General features: G+C 29.4%; 2 protein-coding genes across 3 annotated transcripts; one reads left to right on the plus strand and one right to left on the minus strand.

Moving 5' to 3' along the window:
- Positions 1-7,127, minus strand: LOC145184153 (LIM/homeobox protein Lhx1-like). 2 transcript variants are annotated; one of them, XM_090092532.1, is made up of 7 exons: positions 6,858-7,127; positions 5,928-6,009; positions 5,576-5,817; positions 4,768-4,976; positions 1,093-1,308; positions 627-776; positions 1-538 (listed from the first exon to the last, which is right to left on the minus strand). In XM_090092532.1, the coding sequence occupies exons 2-7, from the start codon at positions 5,934-5,936 to the stop codon at positions 258-260; spliced, it is 1,107 nt and encodes a 368-aa protein (XP_089948658.1). In that variant the 5' UTR covers positions 5,937-6,009; positions 6,858-7,127; the 3' UTR covers positions 1-257. The 2 variants fall into 2 exon arrangements, with proteins under 2 accessions (XP_089948658.1, XP_089948657.1); XM_090092531.1 differs by having other exon boundaries at positions 1-541.
- A 3,221-nt stretch (positions 7,128-10,348) lies between these two features.
- Positions 10,349-11,878, plus strand: LOC145184589 (deoxyhypusine synthase-like). Its single transcript, XM_080060312.2, has one exon. It carries the CDS (start codon positions 10,565-10,567, stop codon positions 11,666-11,668), a length of 1,104 nt encoding a protein of 367 aa, XP_079916438.2. The 5' UTR covers positions 10,349-10,564; the 3' UTR covers positions 11,669-11,878.
- The last annotated feature ends 891 nt before the right edge of the window (positions 11,879-12,769 follow it).

Here is a 12,769-nt window from a genome sequence, read left to right on the forward strand (position 1 = left end):
TTTTTCTTTCAACTTTTTTTTTTTGCTCTTATTTAGAAAAATTAAATTTTTTTTTCGATTAAAAGTTTCACAATGTAAATTTTCAACGTAAATCAATCACATTTTATGGTAACTTTTTCTATTGAAATATCTTTGATAACAGGAACGCTTTCGATTCATTAGTTCTTTCGAATCCGATTTTTTTGGAGGTAGTATTTCTAATAAACTTTTTCTCTTGTTTTTTCACCTTCCCTATTTAATTAAATCTTCATCGAATCCTAAAGTCTCTGATAAACTGGCATCAATGGGGCCGCATTGCATAGAATAGCTGAACGGCCGTTGTTGAAACCTTTGTTTAACAATGGAGTTGAATGTGAATTAACAGAACCTGTGAAAAAACTCAGGTCATTGCTTTTAGTTTTTTCACAGAAGTAAGTTTTTAAGGGCAGCAAAACAGATTTGTCGTTAGGGAATAACGAATAGATGCATTCGCCGCTTTCTATTGACCTAATGTTTCTTGAAGTATACAAGGTGTGTTGGCTGCATTCATGTGTTATCGCTGCTAAATATAACATAACAAAAACTAAAAAATTCTACCCAAGGAACTTTTATGAGCTGCACAGAGAAAAAAAAAAGAAATCACTTACAACTTTCAATATGATTTTCTGTATTAAAATTTTCTTCGCATTTATCTGTTACTTTAAAATGACAGCTCTCTTTAATTGATTGGTGTTTCAATCGACGTTCTTTAGATCTTCTGTTTTGAAACCAGACTTGGATTACTCGCATTGTCAAGCCTAGATGTCATAATGATCAGTTTTTGCATAAAAATTTCTGAAATTCGCGGAAAAAGAACACTTTCATTAAATAGTAAATATATTTTAAAGATATAATCGTAACGTATGACTAAGTTCTAAATATCAAGTTAAATGTTTAGTTATACAATCACAAACACGAGAAGACCGATAATGTGATAAACGGAACAACTTATAAGGTGTTTTTCCACTGAAAATGAACAACGAGGTAACTAATACAAAAATTAATTTTGGATTTAAAAAAACGTCGATTACATTCTACTGCTTATAAAAACAGCAAAAATATTATCAAGCTTGCCTGTATCTTTTGCTAACTTTTCTCTGAGATGTCGAGAAGGTTTTGGAGTGACTGAAAAAGAGGCTTTTAATGCATCGAGTTGTTTAGCTTTAATTGTAGTGCGAGGACCTCGCCTTCTATTCGCTTCGTCTTCGTCATCGCTTGGTCCGAGAGATGCGCCAGGGGATTTTTCAAGCGACTCGTCAGACATGCAACTGCTATAGGATTTTTCGGATCCTTTAATAGTAAATCAAAACTGTAATATAGAGGAGGGTTTTGCAGATCAATTAAGTCATTCAAGGATTTTTGCTATTAGTTATACATTAAAGTAAGGTATATGTAACCTGAGAATCGGATTTCAAAAGTTTATGTTAAAATATTCACTTAGTTACAAAATAACTTTAAAAAAGTAATTTCACTATAATAATTTTAAAAGCGGGGATTTATTAAATCAGTGCGTTTTAGTATTCTTTTAAAAAACAAAGCAATAAACCCTTGTTGAAAGAAGATTTCAATAATAAAAGAGATTTAAGATCTCTTAAGATTATTTAAGATGATAGAGACATTTAAAGAAGATTTCAGAAGAATATTGCTTTTTGATTTTGTATCAGAAATTCTAACATGAGCATACTTATACTCGATTTATAAATTACAACAAAAGTATAAAGTAAGTATTGGTGAAGTATCAGCCTCAATATTCTACGACCTACAAAAAAATCGAAATGATAAAAAGAGCAGATTTCTATTATTTGAAATAACATCTGCTTCATTTAATGTTTTAACTTACTTCCTACTCTTTGTAACCTCCATTAGTAATGCAAAAATAGAACAAAGATTATTTTCGCTAAAGTTAAAACCGGTTGAAAGTCGTTAAAACCGGTTGAAACTCGTTCTTAAGTTCCGGACTTCTCATAGCTACTTTCAGGTCCTTAACATTTGGGAAGGAGGGGGAAGCGGACGTTCATTAAAATTTGGAAAACTACCTCAACCTTCCGAGTTTGTTGGTGGCCCACCTCCCCTCCCCCATTCAATGGGTTTCACTTGATATCAACAACGAAAACTGTATCTTACTGATAAAATTAAACGCTTTCAGTGAAATCAGGCCTTAAAAATTTTAAGATTTAAAACCGCTAATAAAAATAAAAGATTTCAATGCACTCAGGCCTTAAATATTCGAAAACAAAAATTCAAAAATAAGCATTTAAATAAGTATTGAGAATAGAAATTTAAAGTATTTATGCCAAATATTAAAGATAATTGTTAATCGATTGTTATATATGTAACAAGACGTCAGGTTGGAGGTTTTTTACGAACGGATATGCATTAGAAAAAATATACTCTAAAACAAAAAAATGTTTTTTTGTATGAAAATTACAAAAAAAAAGTACGAGTTACTGAAAACTCCAAGTGAACAAAAAAATATTCTCAAGCTGTATCAACAATCAGCATATCAAAATTAAAAAAAAATATCAAGATAAAGAAATTAGGTATGGAAAAAAATTTTTAACGAGCCTAAATTTGTTTAAATTGGAAATTTGCCAGCTTGAAGATTTATTAATCGATTCCCTTTTTATCTTACTTCTCTTGTTATGTGACATTTTTGTCTGATTCATTTCGAAATTAAAACTGTTACACGTTTTTTTTTTTTTTTTTTTTTTTTTTTTTTTTTTTTGTAAGAAACCAAAAAAATGGGCTTGTACTTATTTTAAGGGTAATTTTTTACAACTCCAGTATTAAAGGTTTCTTAAGAGTTTCTTAAGTTTCAGATTATCAAAAGAGAGAAAAAGTAAAATGCAATTTGAAAACATGTCAACAAGTAAGATGAAATGCTTTACAGTCAACTAAAATTATTTGAATTCCATCAAAATCATTCAATACAATATAATCCTCAGGTTTGTCCCTGAACAGAACACAAATTATGAAATATTCCTCGAACTCTTAATAAAATAAGTTTCTTATTGAAAAGTAACTTTGTACTAATATTGTTTCTTAAGATTTCGAGGCTTCTAGTACAAGTTTCTTACAAACAAATTTTTATAAAAAAAACAACGTCTAATCAGCTTGAATTAAAATAAACCATAGAATATAAATCTTTCATAAGTTTAATTTTTGATGAAGCGAGAATTTATTTTTAGAAAGTGATCGAGCTGGCTGAAATTTGTAAACCGAATCTAAATGCATGAGTAATTTTTAAGAGTAATTTTTACACAGAAAAACTTTGTATTCATTTTATACCAACTTTAGTATAAAAATAGATCCTAAATCAAAGTCAAACATGAAAAAGTTCGGAAAATTTACTGATTCGGCATTTTAGTAAACATTGTTTTACTGAGTTAAAAACAGTGAAGCGAAAATATTTACGAAAAACCATAAAACATGTGGTGCACGTTCCTACTCGCATGCACAATGAATTTTCAAATTTGGGAGGGGCGGGATTAAATTTAAAACGCAAACCGCCTATTTTCATTTTTAAATTGTGTTCGAATTCAAGTGATGAAACATCAAGACTCTGCACATACCTAGAAAATCCGAAAATAATTAGGCAAACTTACTTGAATACGCAAACCACAAAAAAAAAAAAAAAAAAGGGGGGGGGGGGAGTAAAAAGAAAGATGGGATTATTGTTTCTAAAAGAACCGGATTATTTTAGAGGCGGTTCAATCGGAGAGGCGGTTCAATCGGAGAGGCGGTTCAATCGGAGAGGCGGTTCTATTAGAGCCAAAAATACTAGTAAGAATACGTTGCAACTTGCTTTTTTGGTTAAGAATATACATTGAAAAAAAAATTATCTTTTTTATTGATATAAATATGCAGATTGTTAATTGCAATTTTTTTTGAATCAAGTCTATGAGATATTTTTTTAGACTAAAAACTTAAAAGATATAAATAGTAAACACATAGACTCAAGTTTTTTTGTTGTTGTTGTTGTTGTTTTTTGTTTTCTCGAAAAAATGCAGTGTATAGTTATACAAGGGTTTTAATTTCTTTTCCATTCTCTTTTTATGAGATTTGATATTTCTGAGAACTGCGTAGGATATACTCTATAAAATCCTAACAAAATGACATTTGGTTTTTTTTTTTTAAGTCTAGAAGACCTATAAGTAAAGGGGGAAGCAAAGTTTTTGTGAGACAATTTTAATCTGAAATGTATAATAATTTTTTTTGTAGTTGCTCAAAACGAATGGTTGCAGTCCCAAAAAAGTAAGTCTCCGGCCGACACAGTTTGCACATTTAATCAGCTGGTGGAGCACAATAAAACAGTCTTAATCCTCAGTTCGATCAACAGATTCGAATCAAATCGTTTCTTTGTCATTGTCTGCATAAATTTTTTACTTAATCAACAGATTCGAATCGAATCTGTTGATTAAGTAAAAAATTTATGCAGACACTGACAAAGAATTCGTCAGTGTTCGCATAAATTCGATACATAGCTTGATACAAGGCTTCTTTAGAAACTAGTTATTAGTTTTTCAAACAAATTACCTTACATTTGTTTTATTTCTACTTCTTAGAAATATATTTTGATGTTGAATGGATTGAAGGAGTTAACTATTTAAATATATATTTGCATAAGTATTTTAAATTTCCATTTAGTTAATGAAGAACAAATTATTTTTATATATTTTATGAAGAATAAATTTAGTTATATTAAATAAGAAGAAATTATTTTCGGTTGAAGTTTTAACAAAATAATACCTTCGAAGCTCCTAACTTTATTTTCAAAATCTTCTTTGCACACAAAAGTGAAATTTTCTGTGATGTACAGTTGATCGCCGGTTACTGCTTCCTTGCTACAAAGACTACAACGAAGACATGCTATGTGAATTACTTTACCTGCAAGTTTACGCACCATATCCGAGGGGTTAATTCCTTCCTTACAAATTGCACATTTCACGCCGAAACATCTAAAAGAAAATTAAGATAAAATAAAAATAGAATAGAAAAATTTATTTGATAATAAAATAAAAATGGAAAGTTGTTTCATTCAAAATTATAAGTTATTTTTCGTTTTCTTTTTTATTTTCAATTTCTGTATAACTTGGGTTTGAGGTTTTTTGTTATAGTTGCAGAAAATAAATTGCAACTCGATTGATCAGCTTCAGAAAAGTGCTTAGATAAATTCATCTGCACGGATATTTAAAAGAAAATATTCAAAAGACTTTGCCCTAATTTAACCCATTTAGCACCATGTTTGCTATTTCTAATCTTGACCAATAAAAATCAAGCGAACGTAGTGAAATTTATGTATAACAAACGGGCTTAGAAAATATTTTTCAAAACATAACGAACACAATAAACTATTTTATGAATATCCACATTCTGCATATCTTTATTTTTGAATATAAAAAAAAATCAAAATAAAGAATCACTTGATGAGTCCGCAAATTACAACATGGTCTGCAATTACAGCATGGTCTGCACATTTTTAAATATGCTCTGTATATTTAAAAATGTAAACGGACGCTGCTTTTAAATACTCCAGTTAAGAAATCAAAGAATTTACCTGAAAAAATGTTCCTTGCAATAAATTTTTGAATCGCGGAGGTGACAGGTGTCTTTCAGCAAAGAGTTGCAGCTGAAACATCTTACGCAACTTTCATGCATTACTTTATCTAATATTTTTGCAACAAACTTATCTGTTATGGGCTGTGCGCAACTAGAGCAAGCATTGTTTAATTCAACACAATTTTCCTCACGGTGCAAGGTTTTTTCTGTATCCATTTCAAATTTGAAAAGCGTGAAATTCTGTAAACATAAAAAAATAACATCATTACATAATCGATTTTTCGTCTATTCAAAGTATGTCTGACATTTATAGTTTGCACGGAAACCGACAATTAATTAAATAATTATACCGTCACCATGAAAAAATTTTCCGCTTCTGCATTTAAGATACGTTTGCGTTACTTCTTACGTCAGCACATTGCGTCGACGCATCTATTTAAAAAAAACAACATAAACATAGTGTAAAAAAAATTGTCTAAAACCAATCGCGTATCAACAAGGTGAACATTCTGAAAAGACTATCTATAAAAAAATGAGAAAAACCGTCGCTTTAGAAAAAAAGAGAAAGATTATTAAACATTCTTCCTTTTTTAAACTCTCTAAAATGGTTGACTAAGCTCCTGTCTGAAAATAAATCTTGTAACTATTTGAATTATTTAGAATTTTATTTTTTTTCGATCAAATTTTAGCTAGACTTTGATGAATCGCTATAAAAATCCAATGGAAAACGAAACTTAGTACTGGATGAAGCAAATTTAAAAGGGATCATAGAATTGTTTCTTATCCCTCATCTTTAAGGTGAAATGAGTACAGCTATCAGTAGACTGGAAGTGTCGCTAGACATTTGCAGACTTTAGCTTTAACCCCCCTAAGAAGTAGCTTGAAGTATTTGACTTAGCATTTGGCAGAGAACGTTTTACTTTTGAACGCAAATTGAACGTATACTACGCACAAAGGAAACTCTAATTTTCTCTCAACAATTTTATTTCCGCTGGTAATTTTCAGAGCTGTTTTAATAATTTCTTACTTCCGCCTGGTGCGTTCCATTGGTGCTAAATATACGGTATCAAATAACACATAGCATTTTATCTAAACCGTGTTAAACTTGATTAAATTTGATTCATAATGGCCCCTGGTTTCATGTAAAGTAAAACTTTTTCTATTTTGAAAAATGGCGATCAATTCTTTCTTCTTTCAACTAACTTCACAGTTGCTAGAAAAATATCAAAAGGGGTTTTAAAAATTCAAAATAGTCTTAAAAGATAGCGTTAAACACTTACCGCATCATTTCTAGTAAGAGAGATATTTTAATTAAAAAAGATGAAAAACTTCCAGTCCAACTTTACAAGCTGCCAGTAATTCTTGACAACTGCAGATTTTTTTTTATTAAAAAACTCTCGTTTGATTGAAAAGTAAAAAATATTGAAAAGATATTTCAAGGTATTTTAAGGTATTTCAATCAGGAATACTACACTTTTTTTATTATAAGCTTAAATCTAAAATGTTGTGAAAACTAAAGTGGCGAATAAAATTTAACTAGCGTAGAAAACATCAAAAACGTGATACAAAAAAAGTAAACATCTGTTTCCTTTTATTGCACCACAGAATCTCTTTAAAAACTACAGGTACACTTCATTTAAAATTTACATAAGTTTCCCCAACAAATTTACGTGGTCTCAAAGAAATAGAAGTTATGACTGTTAGGATACTGGGGTGAAAAAAAATATTTTTATATAAAAACTATTTCTAATGATACACATGCATAATCTGTGTGAATATCTATCGTTCATAGAAAATAAAAGAGTTAAAGTTTTCGCTCGATGTTTCTTCAAAAAAATTCTTATAAATTCTCATAAAATCACTTATTTATCGAGTCTTATAAAAAACACCAACTGTTCGCCGTTTTTTTAAATGAATCTCGCAATATGCTCTTTTAAAATCAGTTATGTAACATACGATAATACATATTACTTTACACACTTTTTAAAAGTGTGCCTCAAATTTTATATCTTCCTCTATTGATCAAGGTTTCATTCGAACAATAAGTTGTTCGAATGAATCCCTGATAAATAGAGGGAGATATGAATTTCAATAAGAACGATCTGATTTTATTATTAACAAAAAGCTTTTTTATTATTAATAAAAGTATTTTTTATTGCAAAATATTGAAGTTATTTATCAATATTTTCGTTAAGTAGGAATGATATGAGGAAATGGATATTTGAGTAAAAACCATTTCATAACCGAAGTTGCTCAATTTAAAAAAAAATCGTCTTGATATTAATGTCAGAATGACTATTACATCTGATGATAATGAAGAAACAATGTTTTAGAAATATCTTGCTAAAAAGTACAGTGGTGTACAAAAAAAGTATTTACTTCGTCTAGAAATTAAAAGTGAAATCGCTAAAAGAGATTAATTTGCAATTACAATGATTAAGTTAGTGAGAATGCCAAAGAAAATGACCTCCAGTCCAATCTGTCAATGAAATAATTAAGTAATAAGTATTCTTCTTGCGTAAAAATAAATGAGTATGTCATGGGATATAAACTTAAGGTTTAACCGAACTTAGTAAAATGTCAACATTTTGACTATCGTTTGTAGCAACAAAGTTACATAATGAATAGATGTCCAAAAGATGAAAGTTTACATTTAAAATATTTTCAGTAAGTCGTGTAAATTAATGTGCTTCTTCTTAACTTTTTTTTTATCAGACATTGTTTGATTATGCTTGTAATATACCAGGTAATAATGTAATCCTTCAGTTATAGTTTTAAACGAATCTGTTTCTTAGTGTAGCCCATTGGTCCATTCATTAGACAAAAAGAACATCCAGTGAATACTCATAATTTTACACACAACTTTTTTAGCTCAATAAATCTAAATATTTTTTTAGCTCAGTAAATTTACATTCATTCAGATGGTTTTTAGAAGCGATAACGTACCTAAAGAACCGAATGTCATTTTATCATGATTTGAAAACTAAGTGCAGAAAGAATTTTAATTGTTCAGCTTGCTTTTCTGGTATAGTTAGAAACGGCTCTACTAATTCCAACTTTGAAGTACTTTGCGTCAGTGGCATTGCGTCATTGCTTTGTCGTTAAACCGGTTTTTCATTTTTTGATTGTTCTAAGGGAGTTTCGAAGCTTTTGTCAAACGCTCATTTTGTCAAAACGCTCATGTTTTTTTAGATTTTTTTTTTTTTTTTGAGCAAAAGCCAGAACTAAAGGCCTGGATCCTACAATGCTAATGGAAGTTATAAGGCCGGGTGAATAAAAATGAGCAATTGCTTTTACTCAGTTATTGGTCAGCTTTACGTGAACAAAAACTTCAGCAGTTTGTCTCATATTTTTATTCACGTAAAGGTAAGCAATTTACTCAGTAATTGCTCAATTTTACGTGAATAAAAACATAAGAAAAGTTGTTGAAGTTTTTATTCACGTAAAGCTGACCAGTTACTGAGTGAAAGCAATTGCTCATTTTTATTCACCCGGCCTATAGTCTCGGACTGTATAGTCTCGTTTAATTAGAGCTCTTTAAACAAGAGTTTTGTGTTTTGCTATTTGATTAAATGAGATTTTTGCTTTTGCATCATTTTTAAAAGATATGTTGTAATTTTTTTTAATATTTTTCACCAATGTGCTAAAGGCAGCCATCTTAAAGCCATCTTAAAGACAAAATCTTGGTTCGGTTTGGTCGTTTTAAACGTTGTGAATATTGGCATAATCGAAAAGAGTTAAAATTAAGTTATTGAAGCGAGGAAAATTGAAACATAACACTTGGTTTTTGTTTTTTTTTTGAATCTCTGAAAACTTTGAGATTTGACTTAAAAACTCTAAAAAATATAATTTAAAAAGTTTTGAAAATATTTGGATGTTTAAGAAATTTTTAAGTTTATAAGTTTTTATATCTTAACATAAATCTTTATAAAAAAAAGTTTCAGCCAAAAAAAAAAAATAATAAATGTTATAGACTTTAAAAATATTTTGTGACACGCCTTATTCTCTTCTTTGACGAATGGATTTTTGTTTCCCGGGCATTATTATAAATTATAAACTATTTAAGTAGGCTTTGCTACTTTCTATTCAACGGATAAGTAAATTTAAAAGTTCAAAAAAGCTTTGTTTTCAGCCTTCCATTGCTGATTCCGTTTAAAAATGCACACTTCCTTAAAACAAGACGAAAAAATTTTTAAAATATTCTTAGAATAAAACAAACTTCTAATTTTCAAAACGTATAAATTTAAACGTAGGGTTAGACCACTAGTATTCAAATAGTCAACCCAGACCGAGCTAGTAAGAGGAAAATAAATTATAAACCATAACGAGCTAATGACCGTCTTGGGTGGGTTTACTGTCTGAGTGCTAGAATTCAGACCTCATTAAGCAGCTGGAAACTAACCACAAAGATTATAGTCCTATAGAAAATCAACCCCTAAGAAAATTCTCTCATCAACAAAGTAAATGCAGCCACGGCGTGATTATAAAGAACTTTAAAATTTTTGGAACCAAAAACTTCTTTTTTGAAATAAAAATTCTTCGTTGTAATTGAAGGAACTAATTATAAATCAATTACAACGAATGAGAAATAGTTTAAATAACTATTGTTCAAATTTTTCAAAATGTATATTTTAAAAGTTACAAGATATGAGATGAGCATCATATCGTGTGAAGACCACCCGAAAAAGGAGTGGTACGGGCTTTTTCCCGTTCGACTAATTCCAATGAAAATTTTTCCTGGGGCATAATTCCGGATAAAAACACACGAGAGTTAAAAAAAGCTGATTTATGAAGTTAAATAAAAAAATGAAGTAAACGAAATATAAGCTTAGGGGAAGGTTCAATAAAATTATAATTCTGCACTTTATTTTAAATTGTTGGAGGTTCCCCGTGAAAAACGTCGACTTTGATTTTTCATTTCAAATCGTTTGCCTTCTTTTAAATATTTTTCAATTTAACCACGCGGTTTAGAACCTATTTCTATAAAATGGAAAGTGAAACGAAATTTAATGACACCTATCAGCTTCCTGCTATAGTCAAAGAGTCTGTTCTAGTTGAAAGTGTAGATTTCTCTAATAAAGCTCTTTCTGTTGAAGGTTTTGATTTTAATGAGGGTATCTGTTATGAGAAAATATTAGCAAGCTACAAAAGAACTGGCTTCCAAGCTTTAAATTTTGGAAAGGCAATAGAGGAAATTTTTAAAATGTTACAATGTCGTGATGAATTACTAGTGAATGTCAGTGAACATATAGAAGAAATGTATAAACCAAAAACAAATTGTACGATATTTCTTGGATATACTTCAAACATGGCATCATCAGGAGTGAGAGATATTATTCGTTATCTTGTAGAGCATAAGTTAGTTGACGTTCTTGTAACAACTGCAGGTGGAATTGAGGAAGATTTTATCAAATGTATGGCACCTACATACCTAGGTGATTTCAGTCTAAATGGACAGTTATTAAGAAAGCAGGGACTAAACCGAACTGGAAACTTAATTGTGCCAAACACAAATTATTGTCTGTTTGAAGATTGGTTTCAGCCAATTTTGGATGAAATGTTAGAAGAGCAGAATAAATCTAATTTTAACTGGACCCCATCAAAAATGATTGCAAAGATGGGAAAGTGTATAAATAACCCAAAATCCATTTATTATTGGGCATATAAAAATGATATTCCTGTTTTTAGCCCAGCTATTACTGATGGCTCAATTGGAGATAATATTTATTTTCATAGCTATCGTAACCCTGGTCTTCGAATAGACATTGCTGAGGATATACGAAAAATTAACAATTTTGCTGTTTATGCTAAAAATACTGGTCAGGTTATTATCGGAGGTGGTGTCATAAAGCATCATATATGTAATGCAAACTTAATGAGAAATGGAGCAGATTTCAGTGTATATATCAATACTGCTAGTGAATATGATGGTTCAGACTCAGGGGCTGCTCCTGATGAAGCTGTTTCATGGGGGAAAATAAAAATTAATGCAACTCCTGTGAAGATATTTGGAGATGCATCACTAATTTTTCCCATTTTAGTAGCAGAAACATTTGCAAAATACTTTGAAAAAAAGAAGAAATTTATATAAAAAATTATTGAAAATTTCTCAAGAGATAACTTTGGTTTAGAAAATGTAAAATTATATTATGCTCATTGGAGATATGTTCTTAAAAAGCATTTTCTAAGCTACAATGTTTTTTCTATCAAAATAAAATTTTTTTGGTATTAAGTTATTGTTGTTTGACTGTTTTATATGTATTTATGTAAACAAATATTTAGAATACATAGTTCTCATAAATATGTTTTTTTGTGATAAGTTAATTTAATTTTTGTAATAACGTCACTAAATCTATCCAACTTTATGATGAGTTATGAATCAAGCAGTGACCAAATTTATATGAACACCTAAATTATGTATACTTTGATGTAGTTAACTGAAAACTTTTTTAAAAATTCTAAATCTTTATTTACTAAATTCAAATGGCATATTTTACTCTAAAATATTGGAGTTTTTACTCAACATAAAAAAAATTATGAATGTCCCATGAATGTCTTACTTTTATTTAAGATTAAACTCTGTTACACTTTTATTTTATACCTTTGAAAGTTACCCTTTCAAATAAGTTTATTTATAGAGAAGTCATTGATACACCTGAAATTACATTGATCTGTGCACAAACATTTCTTTAAAACTAAAAAAAGATTAAAAATAAGTTTGAAATCATGTTTTCTTGGAAACTTCGATTTGTTTCATTCTAAAATTTACCAATTACTTTAAAATGCAAATCTTACTTTTTAAAAATAGGAGTTTTACAAAAGAACGATAAATATTTTTAGAGATTAAAGAACTAGGACTAGTTTAAATCAAAGGATTAGTAGTGAATTTAAAAAGCTGTAAATATTTTTGAAATTTTATTAAATACTTAAAAATAATACAAGGTGCGTGGTGAAATTCACAGCAGAATTTTTTATGTAACAATAGTCTAAGCTCAAGTTAATGCTTTTCTTATATAAGTAGCCTAAATTTTCTTATGGTCTTAATTTGCACCTAAAGAAAATTGCACCTAAAATTGAAACTTTATTCCTAAGTGAAAACCAGCATCTTGGGGCATATGCATTGCAGTAATACACTTTCAGATCTGAACTGCAGATCACTAAAAATTTGATGAAAACGCCATGCAGGCTGATG

This window comes from Hydra viridissima, unplaced genomic scaffold (assembly GCF_058129835.1).
Source record: "Hydra viridissima isolate aposymbiotic clone 2 unplaced genomic scaffold, HvirCarnegie_v1 scaffold_7, whole genome shotgun sequence".
Taxonomy (NCBI): domain Eukaryota; kingdom Metazoa; phylum Cnidaria; class Hydrozoa; order Anthoathecata; family Hydridae; genus Hydra; species Hydra viridissima.